This window comes from Ruditapes philippinarum, unplaced genomic scaffold (assembly GCF_026571515.1).
Source record: "Ruditapes philippinarum isolate M1 unplaced genomic scaffold, ASM2657151v2 ctg865_1_1_1_1, whole genome shotgun sequence".
Lineage (NCBI taxonomy): Eukaryota > Metazoa > Mollusca > Bivalvia > Venerida > Veneridae > Ruditapes > Ruditapes philippinarum.
Window position 1 is genome coordinate 166,555 of NW_026860212.1, and position 23,688 is coordinate 190,242.

Sequence of the window (23,688 nt, forward strand, 5' to 3'; positions counted from 1 at the left end):
TGCAAAGATAGTTAAGAAATATACTTTGAAATAAGTTAAAAGTCATATACATGTATTTATGCTTTTCTTAGCCCGATTTGAGTGAAAAGCGTTTAAAGCTTTTCATTTTAGGTCATTTTTTACAATTTGAATAATTATTATTGAAAAACAAAGTGCACTGATGATCTGAAATTTTGCACAAAGATTAGTGGTCTAAACCTTCATCAAATGGTACATTGATCTGGAAAAATAATTTCAGTCCCATCATGTCAAAAAACCTCAGTGGAGTCCCTTTAAGCAACAATTTCATGCATGTGACATTCACTTTAAAGGAAATCCGAAATATACAAACATATCATTCATACAAATAAGAAGTATTCTTTGTTCAAAATTCAAAATGTTGTGTTATTTTTGCAGTAGACATATACATTTAGCTTTATACACTTTAAAGGAAAGGCTTTATATTGGTTACCATCAGACTTGTGAAAACAGATGTAATGAAACAGTATAATGAGTTGTTTTCTTAATGGATCATTCTGCTGACTTGATGCATTTGATTAGAATAGACCTGTTCATTTATATAACTTATTAATAATTACTCTGTTAATTTTTAGATGTGTTGAAAGGTATGAATGTGACAGCAGAACTTGATAAACTACAGAATAACAGAGCACTAGGACCTCCAAAACATAAAAAACAGGTACTCTAAATATTAGCGTATTATTACAGTTGTACATGTATTAGTAATAGTTCACCTTTATCTTTTATGTAATAGAGCATCATGAAGGAAAACTTTGATATATGTGTTATGATTTGTCATGTTTTTGTGTTTACTAATTCTAAATATTAATAATTGTTTGACATGAATTGACAAATATGTTGCTTGGGAACCAAATGTTTTTAAAGTTTTGATGATTTAAATTAATATCTTAAAATGGTCATCCATGATAAAAAGTATTCACATACCTTGTATCATGAGGACTTTACCAACATGAGTTTAAATTCTTTCTTTGATCATTAAAGACCCGTTGTTTACACATGTGCCCAAATGTGCCTTGTCGATTAATGACTGGAGTTGCAGTTAGGACCTGTCTTTTATCTGTCTGGATATTTACAATAACACTTTAAGTGTTTTTGCAACTTAAAAACCATATCTCTTTAATATCATTCTACCATTCTCTTTTACCTTGTTTTTGTTTAATATTTGAGCCGCGTCATGACAAAACCAACAGAATGGGTTTGCGACCAGCATGGATCCAGACCAGCCTGCGCAGTCTGATCAGGATCCATGCTGTTCGCTTACAAACCCTATAACAAGTAGAGAAACTGATAGCAAACAGCATGGATCCTGATCAGACTGAGCGGATGGGCAGGCTGGTCTGGATCCATGCTGGTCGCAAACCCATTATGTTGGTTTTGTCATGGCACGGCTCATTTATATTGTGTTACATATATTCACACAGATACAGGATATGTATGAAGAGATTCAGGTGACATGTGCTGATTGTTTGTTCTGCCTGTCGTGTCAGAAACCTCTCAGTAAGGATGACACAATACAGCTTATCTCCTATCTGAAGAACGATAACTCCCTGCAGGCCAACGGTTCCCTGTCATCAGTTACGTTAAGTCTACTAATGGCTTTACTCTATTGTTTTGATGTCTCTGTACTAGAGAGAGAGGACGCTGAAGGTTTGTAGGTCTCTTTTAGTAAATCATATACAGCATAACTTTTCGTCAAAAGAAAATTGTGAAATATTCTCATATTCAGTAGTTAAAAACAAGTATGTTACACTGCAAAATTTGTGAATATTTGGAAACATGCTGTTGGCATAAATTTCTTAGGGATACAGGTCTAACTAGCAAAGGTTTTAAGTTATACTGTTAGATAAAATATTTGTAATGATATGTCTTATCTAATTAACTGTTTGTAGAGAAGAAGGGCATAACCCATCATCTGTGTATTTTGACATTGAATGATGGGAGAATGATGTAAAACGTTTATAAATTAATATGTTTCTCTTGCAGAAATCACAGGTTCTATGCCTGTATTTAGTGATCCTAGCTATATTAGTGATGTACACAAGGAGCTGAGAGATGGTGGGGACTGGAAGATACCAGGTCTGAAAGCTATTGTCCAGTTTGCATGGGGTGTCATGCTAAGACAATTATCTCAATATCCACTAGCAGCTGGTGAGTATTTTCCATGCTAGTAGATTAGTATGCGTATTGCCTTTGATACCCTTGAAAATAGAAATGGCTACTATGTTTGCTCACATATTAGACAGATTGCTAATAATTCTTAAATAAGACTCTCTAGGTGTATAGTATAATCCTTGAAATTGAAGGCTGAAAACTAGTCCTATATATTGGCAGATATTTATACATGTTGATAGACTAAACTGATTACTGTCATCCTCACAAACATGCATTAGTTATTCTTAAATAAGTTATACATTTCCAAAAATTAAATGCCTTATGAATAATTATGATACTTCTTAATGTCATTATGAATATGTGTTAGTAAGGACTATATTAAGCATATGATATAAGGGCATATTACAAGCACTTTGGCATTGAATCATAATTGAGCCGCGCCATGACAAAATCAACATAGTGGGTGTGCGACCAGCATGGATCCTTAAAGACTGCGCGGATGCGCAGGCTAGTCTGGGTCCATGCTGGTCGCAAGCGCACTATGTTGGTTTTCTCATGGCGCGGCTCGTATTTTCATAAGATACGAGATATAAGATTTTACTGTAATATATCAGGTGCAGGAGAGTATTATGAAGAAGATGAGAATTTTATGGATCAAGCCATTGACGGTCAGGTGTTCAGCTTTCTACATAAATCAGTTGTTTCAGTAGAGAAACTTCATAAAGAGGTCAGTATTGTATCTGTATATATGTGATATTATACGAGTTTAGGTTCAATACTGATTTAATTGAAAGAATTGAATAAAGTGATATTATGAGAGCCTCTTGCAAGCATAATATTATTTCATCAACAAGTTCAACAAATGTAGTAATAGACCTACAATCTACAGTCAATGAATTTAAGATTTTGAATTTACAAGCCCAAATTCCAGATTTGAAATTATTCTACTATATATTTAACTTAATTTTCTTAAAATTTTCACTGGCTCGAACTAATTTTCACTGGCCATGGGCCACCGGGCAAGTGCTAAATTCGATAACTGAATCTATTTAGCACATAACCAAAACAAGATATGCAGCCAATTAGTCATGTGATCAGGTTATTATGCAGGACTTCTGACCCAGTGAACAAACAATTAATAAGGGTTATCAGTTATCTAGTATCTACTGGTCATGACTAGTCACAAGGTAATAATAATTGTGACCCCATAGGTTGTGTGAAGCAATTAAAGTTATTACAAATCTTACCAAATAATATATGCATAAATTTTATGAATCATGTAGGCCTCATTAATGACAGCCAAGTTGTTATATTACATAAGACATTCAAATGTGAATACCAAAAGCATTTTTAGTTTAATATAAAAATATCAACCAAGGCAACTTGAGTTATTGAGTTATTGGTCAGGAACCGTCATTAAGTACAAGGTCAATATGACATTGACCCCTTGACCCCAAAATCAATAGGGGTCATCTACTGGTCATGACCAATCATCATACCAAGTTTGAAGTTCCTAGGCCTAAGCATTCTTTAGTTATTGATCAGAAACCATTTTTACCTACAAGGTCAATGTGACCTTGACCTTAGACCCCTTGACCCCAAAATCAATAGGGGTCATCTGCTGGCCATGACCAATCATCATACCAAGTTTGAAGTTTCTAGGCCTAAGCGTTCTTTAGTTATTGATTGGAAACCGTTTTTACCTACAAGGTCAATGTGACCTAGACTTTGACACCTTGACCCATAAATCAATAGGAGTCATCTGCTGGTCATGACCAATCATCACACCAAGTTTGAAGTTTCTAGGCCTAAGCGTTCTTTAGTTATTGATCGGAAACCGTTTTTACCTACAAGGTCAATGTGACCTTTGACCCCTTGACCCCAAAATCAATAGGGGTCATTTGCTGGTCATGACCAATCACAATGCCAAGTTTGAAGTTCCTAGGCCGAAGCTTTCTTTAGTTATTGATCAGAAACCGTTTTTACTTACAAGGTCAATGTGACCTTGACCTTTGACCCCTTGATCCCAAAATCAATAGGGGTCATCTGCTGGTCATGACCAAACACCATACCAAGTTTGAAGTTCCTAGGCCTAAGGGTTCTTTAGTTATTGATCGGAAACCGTTTTTACCTACAAGGTCAATGTGACCTTGACCTTTGACCGCAAAATCAATAGGGGTCATCTGCTGGTTATGACCAATCACCATATCAAGTTTGAAGTTCCCAGGCCTAAGGGTTCTTTAGTTATTGATCGGAAACCGTTTTTACCTAAGAGGTCAATGTGACCTTGACCCTTGACCCCTTGACCCCAAAATCAATAGGGGTCATCTACTGATCATGACCAATCACCATGCCAAGTTTGAAGTTCCTAGGCCTAAGGGTTCTTTAGTTATTGATCGGAAACCGTTTTTACCTAAGAGGTCAATGTGACCTTGACCTTTGACCCCTTGACCCCAAAATCAATAGGGGTCATCTACTGATCATGACCAATCACCATACCGAGTTTGAAGTTCCTAGGCCTAAGGGTTCTTTAGTTATTGATCGGAACCGTTTTTGCTTCCATGGTCAATGTGGCCTTGACCTTTGACCCATTGACCCCAAAATCAATAGGGGTCATCTACTGGTCATGACCAATCACCATACCAAGTTTGAAGTTCCTAGGCCTAACGGTTCTTTAGTTATCACTCGGAAACCATTTGGTCGACGGACCGACAGACCGACAAGTGCAAAGCAATATATCCCCTCTTCTTCGAAGTGGGGGCATAATAAGAACTGTAAAAAAATCTTTTATGAATTGACATGCCTACAATGAAACATTAAAATCAAGTGCACATTTATGCTGTTTGTATAACGCAGATGATGTCCATCAAATTATTATCACACCAGTGTAATATCGTTTTTTATTGAATGGCTTATTGTCACTCCTGGGCCATGGTTTATGTGATAAATTATTTTTGAAGTCGGATCTGTAAAATTTCTTTCACCTTTTTATCATAACCATTTTTTTTTTAGACTGAACAGCTGTTCTTGTTGTTTTACTCTGTCTGCCACAAATCGTTTAGATTCATATGAAGTACTTTATTTCATATATTCATGTTTGTTATTTAATGTTTTCAGGAGTTCTATGTAAGGCGACTTCATGGATTATTGACAGACTTCATTTATTACATGCCCTTAAAGGTAATTATCATGTGTTAAAATCTTTCACATTCAGAAAACAACTTCATTGAAAGATATGTTTATCTTTTGGCCAGGATCTTTTGTTCTTGCCCATATTTCTTTTGTCTGCATGCCTTGACAATACTGAAATATGCTTTCAGAGAAGTTAATGATGTAAAAACTAATTTTATGCCCCCACCTGTTGAGTAGGGATGCATATAAATTTGTTTATCCATCACACTGTCACTGTATCCTGCTGTCCATCTGTAGACTGACAGAAGTGGAAAGTGGGGGTATCTGTGTCCATAGTCCTTATATTATAAAATTATTTCTGATTTTGATATTGAATTATTAGTAGATATCTGATAGAAATAACATGAAAGTTTTTTTTAACTGTAAGTGTTATTCTTCTATATTTGTGTTGTTACCTTGCTTTATTTGTGAAGCAGACTTGTGAGACTGTGAATTTAGAGTTTTCCAGATCATTACAAGGGATTTCCCAACATATATACTAGAAGTTTTCAACCATCATTTATCAATATACAGTCGAGACTGTCATATGTGACTTTTCAAGGGAACTTCAGAAAAAGGTCACATATGACAGGGAGTCTCTAAATACAGTCTCAAAGACTTAACATACATAACTGTGTGAAGGAACAATATCTAACCAATTGCAAATAAACATAGGTATTCTTACAAAAATTATGTAAATAAAATAAGAATCCATGTAAAACAAATATATATTTGCATGTATATCATATAAATTTTAATTTTATTTTTTTGTATTAAGATTTACAGTAAATTGAATTTTTAAGGTATAAAATAAACTGGAATTTGATGCATTCAAATCATTGAAATAAATATCATACTTGTAAAAGTTAAACATATCCATATCCAAAGCTTTTTCTGGTTTGGTATCAATATTTTTTCCGTATTAATTATGCAGCCATAGAAAGGTAAATTAAAAAAAATGCTGCCTAAAAAAATCTTCCGTTGGCACTCTTTAATTAAAAAAAAAAAAATCTGACACAAGTCTTAATCCAGTTTACTCAGGTTACTATGTACATTACACACACATCGATTGCATCATGCTTATTTGGCAGTAGGGAACAGATGCTACATCACTCGATACCTGTATACATATTAACTGTGTAACTGAGACAGAGGTGTGTAGACTTTGTTTGCTACTGGATTATAATTGGACTTAATTATTTTGGCCCTCTGGGTGTTAAAATAGGTATCATTTATCTGATTGACGGACAATTAAAAGGTGTCAAAGTCGTTTAAATCAGACCAAACTTTGCATTGGGACCAGACAATTAGGGTCGCTTGTCACATATGACAGGGAGTCGTTTAATTCAGACCATTTATATAGGAAAATACGTTGGGATTACTGAAACAAGGTCGGATAGGACAGGGAGGTGTTTAAATCAGGGGGTCGCTAAGGCAGTCTCGACTGTACAGTTAAATCGGAGTGCATTGATATTCAAGCTACTAGCACTAGCCTGTCATCTACACCTTCTGATGTAAATTTAATATAGTAAGATTAATCTTCATTTCAGGTAAAAGAAATTCGTAACCGTGGTGACGAGGCAGCAAGAATTATAATGGCACATCTACAGGAAGGTCAAGACCCCCCTGCTAACTTGAGGAGAGATTTTGAACATCTTTTACTATTGGTATACATTATTATTACCTTAAAACTTGACAACGTAAGATTTGTTCATTATTTTGTAATACATAAATATGTTTGATCCATACAGTAATATTTTATGATACATTTTAGCTAATAATTTACCTTGACTATTCAACAAAAGTATGTATAATGTTAATTTGTATATTCAGCTGCAGTGATTTTTTTTTGAGTTTCACACACGTCTTGTAAAAACTTTTAGCAATATATTGTACTAAATGAAACCAATTTTAACCATTATATATATTTCAGATTAGTAAGTTATATGAGAAGGACCCACTTGACCTTGACCTATCACTGGATTACTGGTGTCCTGAACCTACAAGTCAACAAGACTCATTCCATCATAGACCTCCACAAAGACAGGTATAACATGATTGTATTATTTGTGTTTGCTTACCTTTCTTTCTTTTCACTGATCCTTTTTAATTACAATTTTTGTCTTATGGTGATTTCACCCCATCTAAATTTTCGTAAATCGACTTGTTTAGCTTCTATAAGTTGAACTGTTCATTACCAATTTTGGGGATCTAAACTTGAAAATGTGTCGCCAATACTGTAATCACTGTATACTGGAAGCATAAACGGTCAATTTGCAAGTTGTAAATTAGAAATGTGACACTATAATTTCAGGTAGCATTATACAAGTTTGTACGTATGGCAGGAGATTTATTACCGGCCTCCCTGTATGTACCGTACATCAAGATGTTGACAGGACTAGCTTCCTCTAAACAGAGTGCTCAACATTGTTACAATCTACTCAAGATAAATGGTATGTAAAGTTTGAAGATTCTCGTAAATTTGAACTCTATGTAAAATGCAATCACTGGTTAGCTGTTAATTATCTTAAATCAAGGTTTCCTTTTTAGCTCGACTATTCGATAAGAATAAGTAGAGCTATTGCAGTCACCCGAGCGTCGGCGTAACCACTTATGTTAAAGTTTTTGTAATAGTTCAAATATTTTCAAAGTCCATAGACATATGGCTTTGAAACTTTGCACACTTGTTCACCATCATGACCCCAACCTGTAGACAGGAGGAGGTAACTCTATCAAGCATTTTGACAGAATTATGCCCCTTTTTCGACTTAGAATTTATGTTAAAGTTTTTGTAATAGTTCAAATATTTTCAAAGTCCATTGACATATGGCTTTGAAACTTTGCACACTTGTTCAACATCATGACCCCAACCTGTAAACAGGAGGAGGTAACTCTATCAAGCATTTTGACAGAATTATGCCCGTTTTTCGACTTAGAATTTATGTTAAAGTTTTTGTAATAGTTCAAATATTTTCAAAGTCCATTGACATATGGCTTTGAAACTTTACACACTTGTTCACCATCATGACGCCAACCTGGAAACAGGAGGAGGTAACTCTATCAAGCATTTTGACAGAATTATGCCCCATTTTCGACTTAGAATTTACGTTAAAGTTTTTGTAATAGTTCAAATATTTTCAAAGTCCATTGACATATGGCTTTGAAACTTTGCACACTTGTTCACCATCATGACGCCAACCTGTAAACAGGAGGAGGTAACTCTATCAAGCATTTTGACAGAATTATGCCCCTTTTTCGACTTAGAATTTACGTTAAAGTTTTTGTAATAGTTCAAATATTTTCAAAGTCCATTGACATATGGCTTTGAAACTTTGCACACTTGTTCACCATCATGACCCCAACCTGTAAACAGGAGGAGGTAACTCTATCAAGCATTTTTTTTACTATCAAGCACTAAGAATAGTCAAGCGTTGCTGTCCTACCGACAGCTCTTGTTTGAAGGCTTTACTTGTTAATTGACTTGATCTAAATTACTTTTTTTGCCCATCGTCAGATACCCACAGCTGAAACATTAGTATTTATCAGCCTTGGGATTTTTGGCCAATATCCAATCGATTAAAGGTGTGTTAAAGACAGCTCTTTCATTGGTTGCCTCAAGATTTTATGAGGTGGTTAAAATCCATTAAAACGCTCTATGTGATGTTTTATCTTACAGACAAACTTGCGGCAGTTTTTGTTAAACACGATTTCATTGGTCGATATTTTATGCACATGTTGGTGTATATCGACGCAAATTGATTCATGTTACCCATGGCTTGATAACGTTAAACAATTGTGGATATTCGAGGATGTTTTTTTGCCCATAATTTTGTATTCATTGCTTATAACCCTATATCCTTTACAGTAACACCTCACATGTAGTTTAGATTACACCGTCAAGTCAAATGAGAGAAAAATGTTGCTTTGCTAAACATGATAAATGTGATACAATAAATAAGTTTGCTTATTGTTCCTATATCATGTTTTTCAAATTATGATGATTTTCTTTACATGTTAAGTAACTGATATTCATTGAAATTTTTTTTTTTTTTTTTTTTTTTTTTTGATAATTAAAAATGCAGACTGACTAATTCACAGGGAGTACATCAAGTACAGTGTCATGGGATCACATTTTCACGTCATTGAATCAGTACTACAGTAGTTTAAGACGCGAGTCTCCACTCACTTCTGATCCCTCTATGTCATATAGACTGCACAGTCGTGTCATCACCCCACAAGAGCTGGAAGGGTTGATCATGGTGTTACAGCTAGTGAGGAGAGTTTGTGAGCAGGTAATGAGTTTTATTTGTGATTGTAGCTTATGCTTAGCATGAACAATGTACAATAACTAATATTCTCTTTCTTTATTTAGCATTATTTGAGATACATGTAAATGATTAAGTATTTTTATTAAGTTTGTATTTTCTTCAAATTATTGCACCCTCTAAAAGAAATAAATAAAATAGTTGAAGTCTACAAGTCAGTTTTCTTTAAAAAAATATATAAATCATTGTATTTAAAAAGTGTTCCCACACAAAAGTTTTTATTCCCTTATGAAATTATTGAAATTACTTGCTTTTATGTTGTGTTTTAGATCCATATAAGAAAAGAGTCTTGTTTGAGTTTGTAGATGTACAGTAAATGAATTTTTTGTCTATGTTTACAGAGTGAGAATTGTTGTATAGCTATATATGAGAATCAGCAATGGTCAGTGGTGATGTTATTGTTTGGACTGGTCAGTTGTAGTGTTCCTCCACAGATGAAGTCTGAGTTATTAAAGGTTCTAGCTTCGCTAGCTAAGATGCCAGAGTATGCTGCTACATTATGGCAGACGCTGGAGGCCTCACAGGTATGTCTTACACCAGAAGTTGTCACACAGGTATATATGTGTGGCTAATGGGAAGCCTTTAAGGGCTGAGGCATCGCAATCACTGCCACCGTTTATCCCTGTGTGATTTTAAGTGGTGACTAAATGAGTTCAAATTACTTAAGTCTATGCATCTCTTAGCTCCAGCAGGTGATGTGGTTTTGACCCCTGGTGTTGCTTTAAGTTTATAACAACCAAGGTTAGCCAAAATTATCTTTCCTGTTTTGGCGCCATATGACCTAAATTGTGTTAATGCGCTGTAAAACCAAACAAATCAAACAAAATATATACCAGAAATTAGACACTTACTTTCTATGTTATAAGATAAAGGTTACAGTATGACTAATACAGATCTTATTTGGACAAAAACCTAATGCTTTAGTTCTAGAGTTTAGGCTGATTGATTGTTAGTACAATATTCAATCACTTATTAGCCTTATAATATAGATAGAAAATAACTTAAAGAAAAATAACTGTTTGCAGTCAAAATACAGTTACTTGAATCACATGACTTGATATTATAGTCTTAAAGCATGAAGCTTGGTTGCAATCAGCTTGAATAAGTTTTATGTGGGAATGAATTTTATTAGATTTTTATTTTAAGTTTAATCAGGCTGTTTAGTAATAGGGTTTCAGTCAATCAATCATTCTTTATTGGTATGCTGAATATGCTGCTATATATCCAGTGTCTATTCTAGGATTCGAAAAACGGGGGATTTTTATCGAAAAGTGAGAATTTATTACATCTGTTGATCTTTTTTGTAAAATTTTCCCCCTGTCTCTGAAAAAAAGGGGGGTGGGGGATTCTCAGAAATATGAGTGAATCCCCCTCCTAGAACAGACACTGATATCTATATACACATAACACTTTATAATTTAATGGTGGAAATGTGTTGCAATCTTGCATATTTTATGAAAATAGGAAAGAAATTGCATGTTTACCATAAAGGTTTTCTTTCTAGGAAACAAGGAATATATATTTATATACAATGTACAACATTTATCAGGTACTGGTAACAGTTCAACAAGGGAATAGTAAACAGTCTGGAGGTATACAGGTAGAACTAGATGAGGTAGAGTCTAGGAATGAAGAATACCCTATAACATGTGCCTTTCTACACTTCCTCACAATGTTAACAGACACACCTATACCTGCAGCACTCGGGGCTGGATCAAGGGCACCAGGATTTGATCCCTACCTACACTATGTCAGAGATGATGTGTTCCTTAAGTTTGGTGCTAGAGCTTACAAAGATCCAAAAGAAAAGGTGTGTGTTTTTTCTTGTCATATGTAGGCTTGTATTAATTTTCTCAACAGGGATAAAAAAGAACTACCTAATTCTGGTATCTGCATGTTTTTGTCATGAAAGAAAATATTTAGAGAGGTTTCAATTTCAGAATTGCAGATTCTGATGATTTTAACTATCATGTAAATTGAATTCATTCTATCATTTGTCAGGATATTCATATTTAAAAAAAGAGATGTAAAAATGGATATGAAATCTTTAATTCAGTTTGACATATCATACAGGGGTATATCAGTATCTTAAAGAACAAGGGTCTCCAAGACCAAATGGTATAGTTACTGACATTAAATCACTTGTTCTGCAGTTGTTTGGGTTCAAATCCTGTGATTCATATTTATACCCCCGCACAACAAAGTTGTAAGGGGGGTATACTGGAATCAGCTTGTCCGTCCGGCCGTCCGTCCGTCGGTTTTTTCTTGTCCGCCCAATAACTTAAGATTCCTTTGACCCTTAGTCTTCATATTTGGCATGGAGACTAGTCATGATTAGTAGATGACCCCTATTGTTTTTGAGGTCACCAGGTCAAAGGTCAAGGTCACAGGGGCCTTGACTTCAAAAAGCTTGTCCGCCCAATAACTTAAGATTCCTTTGACCCACAGTCTTCATATTTGGAATGGAGGTTAGTCATGATTAGTAGATGACCCCTATTGATTTTGAGGTCACCAGGTCAAAGGTCAAGGTCACAGGGACTTTGACTTCAAAAAGTTTGTCTGCCCAATAACTTTAGATTCCTTTGACCCACAGTCTTCATATTTGGCATGGATGTTGATCATGATTAGTAGATGACCCCTTTTGATTTTGAGGTCACTGGATCAAAGGTCAAGGTCATAGGGACTTTGACTTCAAAAAGTTTGTCCACCCATTAACTTAAGATTCCTTTGACCCACAGTCTTCATATTTGGCATGGATGTTGATCATGACTATAAGGTGACCCCTATTGATTTTGAGGTCACTGGGTCAAAGGTCAAGGTCACAGGGACCTTGACAAAAAAAAGCTTTTCTTCTCAATTGCTAAAGAATGTCCTGTCCGCAATGTATTGATTTTGACATTTTCACATTTGAAGCATGTAGAATACATAACTTAGCAATGCACTGGCTTAGTAACCTCAGATTTGGCAGGGAGGTTGTCCTTGAGCTCTAAATGGCCACTGTTGATTCTGACAAAGTGGTATGCGGGGATATTCACGCCATGATAGTGGCAGTTCTAGTTAATTCTGTTTTATCATGTAGCTATCAAACTGACCTAGCATGATTTGTGGTTTAACTACATTTGTTTGTTTGTGCCTTATATTTTTCACCTGTGCACCTGATTAATTAGTATATTAAAAAAATTCTATGTAAACAAGGAACATAACTCCTAAAATATTGCTTTTGGAATTATGCCCCTTACCTTACAACTACATCCTATAATGCAAGGTTAGTTAGTTGCCATGAGACCTTGATAGTGCTTATATGTTTTAAAACTGCACCATAAAAATATTATAAGGACAAAGAATAGATAACTTGTGACATCTATTTGTTAACATAGTTACGTGTATAAATGTAACAACTTGTCTCTAGAATGTGTTTTTCTATGTTTTCTAACAGTGGGAGGTAGCATCACTTTCACTAGGTATCCTCAGAAAGTTACTTCATGACTACGAGATCCAGGGAGATCATTTTATGGATCAAGTGATAGAGATGGGAACTGGTCAAACTATTGTAGCCAATAAACCTGCAGGATTTACACTGATGGTCAACATGTTGAAAGATAGTAGACTTTATCAAATGGTATAACTTTGTTTTTTCGTGTACTTTTTTGTTTGTTTAAAAACCCTTATCAAAATTAATGGTATGAAGACTGGATAACTGGTTTAAGAACTTATACTTTTGATTACATTAATGTAGTAATGAACTGCCAGTTTTATTATACAATCACACTGATTTCATGAAAGGAAACTGAAGGGATTGTGTCTTGTGACCCCCTGTGAATAGTGTCCTTATTTGCTCTCTCCAGTTAAAGGTCACTAAAGACTGTCTCCACTGAACCTGTATTTTTAAAGTGAAATAATGTTAATAATCCAATTTCCTTTGACATATTTATTTCCTCATGAAAGACATATATATGCATGTATAAATGTAAAATTGTAAACATTGTTCTTTTAGATTCTGCGGATCTTAGATGATGCAATGACACATTTTGAAAGTTATACAAACACACCAGGTTAGTAAGTTCATAATAGCTCTATCTCTTCCTGTTTGGAAGAAATTGTCTATTTAGCTTATTAGCTATTTTGATAGCTGAGGCATCGTTGTCTTTCAAAAGCTTTTATGTAGCCCATTTCTCAAACAATTGTTAAGGTATCTACACAAAACTTGCAATACTTAATTATCATGATAGGATGTATGTGTAAGGTAAGGGGCATAATTCCAATAATATTTTAGGAGTTATGCACCTTGTTTACTTAGAATTTTTATCAAGATTGTTACTTATGAAAGAATTATTCTCAAGATTGTTACTTATGAAAGAATGTAACAGTTTCTGCAATACATATATAGTTCTTTACTGCCAAATGTTTGGCAGAATTGAAATGGCTTCAATACTCAAATATTCTTATATTTATATGTATCAGGACAGAAGAATTTAGAGAAATCTGCCTTATTGTGTCTACAAATAATAGAACTCACCCTAGAGAAAGAGGAACTGTTTATTGATATGGTACGTGAGACAGGATCTGCACTCCTTGTCACACCCGTGGAAAGGCTACTTCTTGGTATCAACCCTAGGACAAACCAGGCAGATTATATTGTCACTGTAGCAAAGTAAGTAATAATAATGATTAAAACAATTATCATATCACATCCCAACTGAATTATTATCATAATGTACTAAAAAGTAAAATATGTTCAAGTGAAAAAATAAAATATGTTCAAGTGAAAAAAGAAAGTAAAAATACAGTGTATTGTGCAAAATCCATACAAATTACCAAATGTGGAAATAGCAAAACGAGCACTTTATGTATAGAAATATGGTAATGAATACTGCAAAATCAGCCATTCTTTGCATGTAACATGCAAATTATTACTTGAATTGTAAATATTTTTACTTTTCTTAAAAAAATTTTTTCCTTAAGATTGATTTTCTTATTTTATTTGTTTTGGCTCATCTGGAGGCATGCAGCTTTAAAACTGAAAAAAGAGAGACTAAAATAATATTTCATAACAAATTATTGTTTTTTTAGAATGTCAGGAAATACAGATAGTTTTATAAGTTGTTAGCATATTTGAGCCGCGTCATGACAAAACCAACATAATGGGTTTGCGACCAGCATGGATCCAGACCAGCCTGCGCATCCCCGCAGTCTGATCAGGATCCATGCTGTTCGCTTAAAAACCCTATAACAAGTAGTGAAACTGATAGCGAACACGGATGCGCAGGCTGATCTGGATCCATGCTGGTCGCAAACCATTATGTTGGTTTTGTCATGACGCGGCTCATTTGTGTTATCTTAGTATCCCATGTATTGGAGTAAATAATTTGTAAAATCAAGTTAGCATGCACATCCGAACAGAATAACCTTACTTTAAACTGTTCACTCCTTAAGATTATATCTTAGAAATGTGCATCCATTATACAAATTAAAGTTTATAGATGACAATTTTCTATTTAGGTACATAATGTTCAACAGTACAATGCCTGAACACACTTTGGCAGCTACAAGGATATTATACATGGTGGGAAAATCCAGCACCATACAGTCTGATCTAGTCACACTCTTTAATGAGAACAAGGTAAATTTTTATTATATTCTATATTGTCATGTAACAGTTATCTGTTATAGTTCAGCACTTGTCAGTGCCCAGTATAGGGCAATATGCAATACAAAAGTCATTTTAAAGGTAAAAATCTATTGAATGTTTCAGAGACAAATAAGGTTCTTAAATTTGTCAGGGGCATAAAATGTTAGTTGACTAAGACAGTGCTAATATTGTAAGATTGGTGTAGACATAACTTTTAGAAAGTTGTTGAATAAAGGTCATTGAAGTTTTATAACCTATTCAATTGTTTTGTATAAAGGAGACGAGCGAGCAATTATTACACGGTTTTGTGGATTGTTTGGATACTGATGACATGGAGGAGGAGTTAGGAGACACTCTAGTTGATGATGACACTGATGTGTCCAGCAGTAAAGTTAGAAACTCTACAAGACAATATCTTATCAAACTGATGATAAAGTCATTGGAACAGCCGGCTCCAAATCTAGCCCACTTTCTCCTAGGGTTTGAGTTGAGAAAACCTGTGAACAAAACAAACTTGCAGGATCAAGGTAAGTCTCATGGGTCTTTCTGTATAAAAAATGCTCCATTTTCTTCATGTTTTTGGGAGTTTTTTTTTTTTTTTTTTTTAGTGTCTAACAGCTGAATTTTAATTTGAAGTCATGTTATGTTTAGCTATAGTTTTCCTTGTTAAAAAAGGGGAAGAAAATTATTATTTGAATAATTTTAGTATATGAATTTTTTCAAATTATTACAGACAAGAAGTTGCATTGATTTGAAAGTACATGTATATGTTTTAGGCTTACCAGTAATCTTTATTTGCATTCCTTTCATTAAGGCTGTTTGTTTTGATTGCCAAATAAAATAGTATAAAAGCATAGTCTATGCAATTACCTTGTGTATGGTAAAATTATAGATATCACAGTTTTTCTTTGTTTGTGGAGAGAAAAAAAGCGCTGCAAAGTTGAATGAAGCAGCACAAAGTATTATCATATTAAACTTATTTACAATTTTATTAGGTGTTCTTACGTCACCAAAGACTTGCCTGCATTCAGTTCTGACTATACTAACAAGAGGTATAGGGGCTGGTACTGGGCCTCAGTGTCTAACAGAAACCCCTGTACTTGCTGAGCTCGGATACAGACTAATTTACATGCTGGCTGCAAACAAAGACACATCACTACCAACATTACGTTATCTCAGGACATCACATGATTTCCTCTACAGACAGTTACAACATCTGCCATATGATGCTAAAAACTACAGTAAGTTTGATTTTAATAGAAACAGATATGTGATGGTAAATATTACATAAGAAATAATATATCGCAAACAGTGATTTTATCACTCAATAAAATCACTGTTTGGAGTTGAGATGTGAGGGCGTAGCCTGAGTGATATAATGATACGCATCCAAATGACAAACAGTGATTTTATCAAGCGATAAAATCACCAATTTGGATATATTATTTCGATTCTAACACAACATCATCAAATAAATGCTGCTGTACCTGATATTAACCTAAATTGCGCCTGATTTGTGTCCATACTTGCTTTCAGCGCGTCACATTTTTAGTGGTTATGTCACGTGTGTAATGATTACGTCACATGTCTAAATATAGAACGTCAAACTGTGATTTTATTGTATAATAACACACCATTTCGGTTCTTCTATGTTCAATGGGGAAAAATGCAGGTCATGTTAGAATCATACATAATCTAATACAGTCGACTCTCGTTATCTCGAAGTCATTGGGACCGTCCAAAAAATATCGAGATAACGAAATGTCGAGATAAACATATTAGGGTTAGAACAAGGCGAAACTGATTTTTACAAAAGACATGTGCATACCTTATGTGAAATGAAATATAATATCCCCATGTCTTGTTTTCATAGGCCTAGTCAATATTTAACAAAGTTACATAAGCGGATGTTTACCAGCGGAAATACGGGTGTCTGTGATAAAAACGCATGAGGTTTACTCAGTAATACACCAATATAGTGAATCGGATATGGTTGATCCGGATATCCTCCCAGGTTATTTATCGGGTCTTTCTCAAGATTGTTCCACCGCTGATTGATTTGGTGGTGATGTTGTGAAACAATATTGCAACGATAGCGTTTCTATACTTTCACTTTTTCATTTACATTTAAAGTCATAATGAATTGATACAGTGTTCGAATATTTAAAAAGAATGTAAAATTCACTCATTGTGGACATAAGTCAATCAACACGCTAAATAGATTAACTTTTATAAAAACAGCTAAACTTGTTACAAACATAATCGACATTATGACACGCGCTATTAATTGAGCAATTATCGTCCAGATTGTGTTTTTCACACGTCTGAAGGGAACGGACGAAGTCGAGATAAACAAGGATAATAGTGTGGAAATAACTGTTGGGGCTGAAATTTTACATCGAGATACTGAAAATATCGAAATAGAAATATAGAGATAAACAAATATTTCCAATATAGATAAAGAAGGAAGAAAATCGGGACTTTCAAAATTTCATCGAGATAACGAAATATCGAGAAAAGCGATGTCGAGATAACGATAGTTGACTGTACAAAGCATTGTATATTTTAGTTTTTACGCTTAACCGGCTGTGTTTTTTAAATGGACTTGTACAGTTCCTACTTTTGGAACCACCCATTATCAAATTTAGTATTTTCAACATGAAAATTTAAAGTTAGTCAAGCAATTACTAGTTGGAATCGAAAATTGAAACCATTTTTGTATCATAAGTTTCATAACTTATGCTGATTTTGTTTTTCCCCAGAACATTCTGTAATAAATCATCAGTCGTGGTTGTTGAAGACATTAGCTGTAGAGTTGAGGGTGACATCTTTAAACAGACAGAGGTCACATACACAGAGGTTGATGAAACTTATCCTTGATGACTATGATGAAGATCAGACCTCTGGTATATACATTTCTGTTTATATATCTGTTATATATCTGTAGATCTGTTTATATATCTGTAGAGCTTCAAAATTTTAAAAAAAATTAATATTTAAAAATAAAAGACGGAAAAAGAACAAATAAAGATACATATATGTTTATATATCTGTATAATTGTAGTCTGGATACAATGTTGATATGCTGACATGTTATTGCTATATTTATGTTAATATTGTTTGTATTTGACAGTGTTGCAGCCTGTAGGTCAAGGTCCGGAAGAGTCTGAGTATTTCTCGTCCTCTAGGCTAGGAGATCTGTCATCATCACATTATACCAGGACTGTCAAAGGTAGTACCCTATTGTTACCGTAAGGTTTACATACCTTTTGTTATCATAGCCACTTAAGTATCAATTAATTTACTTTGTATGCAAGAGCTAAGGGTTAATTCAAGCACAGGGTCATACCAAAGACTGATACAGAAATGCTAGCAAGCCTAGCATTAGCTTGATTCTTGCCATTCTGCAAGAATAAATAGATTAAAATCTGGTCATTCAAGTGCCTTCTAATATGCTAGATAGGCAATCTTTACTATTGCATCATCTCTCGTTGAAGCAGACTTATAAGTTGGGCTGTTCCAAATATCGAGCTTGATCTATATGGTTGAGGAAGATACTAAAATCAATTGCTCTCTTGTATTTCTCTATCAATAAATGAAGAGGTTAAAATCATAAATGCTTGTCCAGTTTAGGTGCTTTTGTAAATTTAGGAAGTGATTGTTTTAGGTCGGCAGTATAGAAGAAGAATAATGAGTTTATTGGACACTGTACAGTTTAGTCAACAGTACCCAGCGTCAATACATCTGATTTTTTTGACTTTTCGCCCCCATTCACCCGGGTTTATATCTAGCATAGAGAGGAAAGAGGGAAGAGGGATTTGACGTATTATAAATGTAAAAATCATTTTCATCGTAAAATTGATGAAAGAACTCAACAAAACTACAAGGCACACAAAAGGCTGGTCAAAGACAAATTTATTGTAGAAAGGGATTTCAAATACATTTTTATGGGTTTAATAAAAAAAAAAATAGTTTTTAATATTTTTGGGGGTTAGTTTTAAGATAAATAAAGGAAAATTCATATTTATAACTTTCCAACTTTACCCAAGACCCCGAATGCTAATGTGTACGTTATTTTTGGCAGGTATTTTTTAGACTAAGTATAGCAACCTTTGTATGTTATCAGTTTTAATATAGAAAAATATTACTCAGATCACTCTCAGATTATTGTTTTTATGTAAGAAGATTGCTTTACATTTGTATGAACGATTGTTATGACGATGGGCTGTGATATGTTCTGTCTGTCAGCTAGCACTTTTAGTAGCAGGATAGTTTCTTTGCATTTAGATTGCAACTTACTGCATTGAGAGTTTTTGTAGTTAAACAACAATTATTACATATATTTAGACTATAGTTAAAAGAAACTGAACTGAAAACAGTTATATTTTATTTGACAATGCTGTAAAATGATTCAAAGAAATATTTTCTCTAAAATTTCCAACTGTACTGTTTAATTAAGTAATTTTAACATGTTAGTAAAATGTTTTGTAATTTGTCTGTATTTCTGTCTAGGAAATTGAAGGTATTTTACGAATGGTGATAGAACGTAACAAGGTGTGTCAAAGTATGCACTCTAAACATCAGGCATTTGACTCGTGGAGACAGGTAACAGAGATTATACTAACAGCTTGTCCCGAAGATTTACTACAAGGTGAAACAAGACAAAATGTCCTGTTTGAGATGTTACAAGATCTACTCATGAAGGTAAAAGAATCAGTTCAGTTCAGTTCTCAAGAAATTTGTCTGGATGCCATAGGGCCCTTATTGTTGATAAAAGGAAACCATTTTGATGCTTAAGATCAGTGACTTGATAATTATTTTATGTTACACTTATTATTACAGCATACAGTTGTAAAGAAATATAAGGGAAAGGCTGCATTGTATATTTCCTTTAACTTTAACAGTTGAAAAGAGTGTATTGTACTACAACATGCATTGGTTAAATTGATAAATTATATTTTAAGAACTTGTATATTTAGGTGGCTGATGATGATGCTTTACCAGAGTTAACTGCCCCTGTTTCTGGTGTCATTCTTACATTAATGGCAAACTTGCGTCAGTGTTTTATGTCAGAGGATCAGGACCCGTCGGAGAAAGATCGCCGCGACTGCCACTATATCACCTTGCTAGACAGGTCACAGGCAGCCGCTAAGTCTGTGTCATGGGGTCAAGGGTCATCTGGCTCTAGAACTCTTTTTGCAACATCTCTTCAAATGGTATTGAAAGGTGTCATAGAACATATTCTTAGATCCAGTAAGTATGAATTATGTATTGTCACATGAAATCTATTTTAAGTATTTAATTCATTAAAAGGAGAATATGAATTTTTCTTAATATTGCTTGAGTGTATGTGGTATTGAAAATGTTAAGCTTTATTCGAGAATCAGTTTAATATATGAAAAAAATGTTTTGATTTGAATTGTGTTTATATCTAAAATATATTATTTATTGTGTTTGTTCAATAAGGTGGGGGACAGCAGAGGGTAAGAGCAAAGCTATATGGTGCCTTGTTGTATTACCTTCAAATAGCCAACAAACCAAAAATCTCAAAGACACATTTACAAGGTAAGGTTATATTAACATTTCATGACTGTGTTTATGGTCATGGACATTAAATTACTTGAGATCCTCTTGTGTGACTTCCAGTTTGAGGAAGCTATCCGAATGCTGATCTGATTGTTCCTAAAATCTTATATATAAGATGATCTTTTTTCACATAAAAGCTTGAAAATTGTCACATGATCTTAACAGTGTTGGAAAGATTTAAGATATAGTCAAGGCCACTATGATGGATAAACTGATTAAGGTTCTACACCAGTAGTTCATCATAAGGAAAGTCAGTGATTCTACCCAGGTGCCTTATTGTGACTGAAATAATGCAAGATTTTACACCTGAGGTTTTCCTCTACCAGTAAAGCTAGAAAGTTGCGACATGACCTTTAAATTTAATGTGTCTGTGAGACTTGAAAACAAAATTCAACAAAAAGAGCAATAAAAATTTAAAAAATTTTGTTTACAGATGAAGCTGCAGGTAGTGTAGAGGCGCGTTTACTAGCTGGTAGTGACTCAGAGTACGATCAGTTACGTAAGGAGAATATCTCCTCAATTATCTCCTATGGTGATACCTTCATGGACCTACTGTGTAGAGATGCTTGTGATGGCCTAGATGTGGGACGGGTAAATTTGAGCCGCGTCATGACAAAACCAACATAATGGGTTTACGACCAGCATGGATTCAGACCAGCCTGCACATCCGCGCAGTCTGATCAGGATCCATGCTGTTCGCTTACAAACCCTATAACAAGTAGAGAAACTGATAGCGAACAGCATGGATCCTGATCAAACTGCGCGGATGCGCAGGCTGGTCTGGATCCATGCTGGTCGCAAACCCATTATGTTGGTTTTGTCGTGACGCGGCTCATTTGTAATTTCTTAGTATGTGTTTGGAGTTATAAATAGAATCAAACAACCCTTACATATCATATCTGACTTAAAGTTTAGTCTGATTTGTGCTAAGTTTTGTTGACTAAAACAGATATTTTTGTTATTCTTGCAAATATTTGTTTGTTTTTCCTGTTCTTGTTTTGTACCTAACAGAAATACATATACCGATATTAAATTTATTAGTGCTTTATTGATAATTTGGTATTAATGTAAATTAATTAATTCGTTTGTTTTTCTTCAGATGTTAGCCTTGTCAGTGTTGGACTGTATACTAATGATGGACAAATTTAACCAATGGTTGACTTTCATATCATCTAAAGGATATCTTCAACATTTAGTGGACAGCCTATCTGCAGACGATGATAAATTAATGTCGGTACTGGCAGGCAGTGTGGATAATCTGAAAGTGTTGTATTTATATGAATCTAAATTAGTAAGTATTTATCTGCTAGCAGTGACAGTATAACCAGAATGTTACTTTCGACCATTCATTTCTCTAAGTCTTATATTTTTCAATGTAATATAGATGAATTTGGGGAAGTATGATGATTATACTATATCTCAGAATGTTCAGTGCGTATGCATTAATTCGATTTATCTGATGTAAAAATCCACTATCTCTTTGACTTATTAATCTAAGATGCACATGTATATGTGTAGATATATTACACTTAGTTGGCCTTTGAGTAATCATGTGATACAATATATTAAGTTTGATTATTTCTAATAATATCTGTCTATTCAAACATTACATAAAGTCTCAGTTCATTTCATGTATTAAATACTTTAGCTTTCAATGTAAGCACTATGTCTTACATGCTCTTGTCACAATGATACTGGGGGCGACCGTGGCCGAGTGGTTAAGGTTGTTGACTTCAAACCACTTGCCCCTCACCGCTGTGGGTTCGAATCCCGACAGGGACTTTGGATTCTTTCATGTGAGGAAGCTATTCAGCTAGGTTACGGAACGTCGGTGGTTCTACTCAGGTGCCTGTTCGTCCCTGAAAAAATTGCACGGAAGGATACCTGAGGTCTTCCTCCACCAGTAAAGCTGGAACGTCGCCAAATGACCTATACTGTGTTGGTGTGACGTAAAACCCAAACAAGCAAACACAATGAAACAGCTTTGTCAGCCTGCATTTTGTGCAGCCTTGTTAGACTATTAACTTTTAAAAGTTCAGTAAACTGGTTCTGTGTTGAAATTTCAAAATCAGTTGAAATCTCAAGAGAGATTATGTCAAGTGAGCTTAAACAAAGTTTTTTGATTTCTTTATCATTGATTTCTATGTGTAAGAATTGACTTTTACTTGTAAGGTTCATGTAGTACAATGCTATGTTATATTGATTGTAGAGTTTACTGACTCGTGCTGCAGAGACTGCTGTAGGTGCTTCAACATTACTGAGTTGTGGGGTGATGCAACAGCTTGCTGCTTGTTCCTTCTTTGATATGAGACCAGATATTGACAGGTATATATGAGCCGCACCACAACAAAACCAACATAGTGGTTTTGCGACCAGCATGGATCCAGATCAGCCTGCGCATCAACGCAGGTAGCAAATGCACTACGTTGGTTTTGTCATGGCGCGGCTCATATTATAATGACTTGTCCCAGGGCTTCCTTTAAGTTCCAAATTTGGAAGTCAGAGACTGAAAATGTCTGACACTGGAAATGACATTATATGTAAAGAAGAAAAATTCGAAGGAAATCATAAGCCAAAATTAGGAGTATTTGACTCCCAAACTTATGCTAATGGATGCTCTGTTGTTCATGTAGTTTGAATTTGTTAAAATTGTGATTGTGTGAAAGAAATTTGATTGTCGCCATGGAATACATTTGTCAGTGATAATTAAGTTGATTTTCTTCTTATTGTTTTTTTTAAACTTAGTATAAAGAGGTTTTATATACTTTATTTAATTTGACTTTAAAGAAATGTTAAACAGATGAACAATATCACTCTTTACTTTGTATAAATAAGATAAAAGTA

The 23,688-nt window shown here is 34.4% G+C and overlaps 1 protein-coding gene across 1 annotated transcript in view; it reads left to right on the forward strand.

Moving 5' to 3' along the window:
• The window catches only part of LOC132759255 (nuclear pore complex protein Nup205-like), a 48,768-nt gene that overhangs the window by 11,238 nt on the left and 13,842 nt on the right, over nt 1-23,688 (forward strand). The window contains exons 5-31 of the mRNA XM_060750997.1: nt 594-679; nt 1,443-1,668; nt 2,005-2,169; nt 2,748-2,860; nt 5,251-5,313; nt 6,855-6,971; nt 7,238-7,351; nt 7,619-7,757; nt 9,403-9,596; nt 9,971-10,153; nt 11,179-11,439; nt 13,066-13,248; nt 13,624-13,681; nt 14,091-14,280; nt 15,129-15,249; nt 15,536-15,785; nt 16,254-16,499; nt 18,021-18,164; nt 18,392-18,490; nt 18,926-19,037; nt 19,411-19,435; nt 19,771-19,962; nt 20,238-20,511; nt 20,725-20,823; nt 21,278-21,435; nt 21,944-22,135; nt 23,054-23,169. Coding sequence (XP_060606980.1) covers nt 594-679; nt 1,443-1,668; nt 2,005-2,169; nt 2,748-2,860; nt 5,251-5,313; nt 6,855-6,971; nt 7,238-7,351; nt 7,619-7,757; nt 9,403-9,596; nt 9,971-10,153; nt 11,179-11,439; nt 13,066-13,248; nt 13,624-13,681; nt 14,091-14,280; nt 15,129-15,249; nt 15,536-15,785; nt 16,254-16,499; nt 18,021-18,164; nt 18,392-18,490; nt 18,926-19,037; nt 19,411-19,435; nt 19,771-19,962; nt 20,238-20,511; nt 20,725-20,823; nt 21,278-21,435; nt 21,944-22,135; nt 23,054-23,169 — 4,120 coding nt within the window. The remainder of the gene's footprint in view (nt 1-593; nt 680-1,442; nt 1,669-2,004; nt 2,170-2,747; nt 2,861-5,250; nt 5,314-6,854; nt 6,972-7,237; nt 7,352-7,618; nt 7,758-9,402; nt 9,597-9,970; nt 10,154-11,178; nt 11,440-13,065; nt 13,249-13,623; nt 13,682-14,090; nt 14,281-15,128; nt 15,250-15,535; nt 15,786-16,253; nt 16,500-18,020; nt 18,165-18,391; nt 18,491-18,925; nt 19,038-19,410; nt 19,436-19,770; nt 19,963-20,237; nt 20,512-20,724; nt 20,824-21,277; nt 21,436-21,943; nt 22,136-23,053; nt 23,170-23,688) is intronic.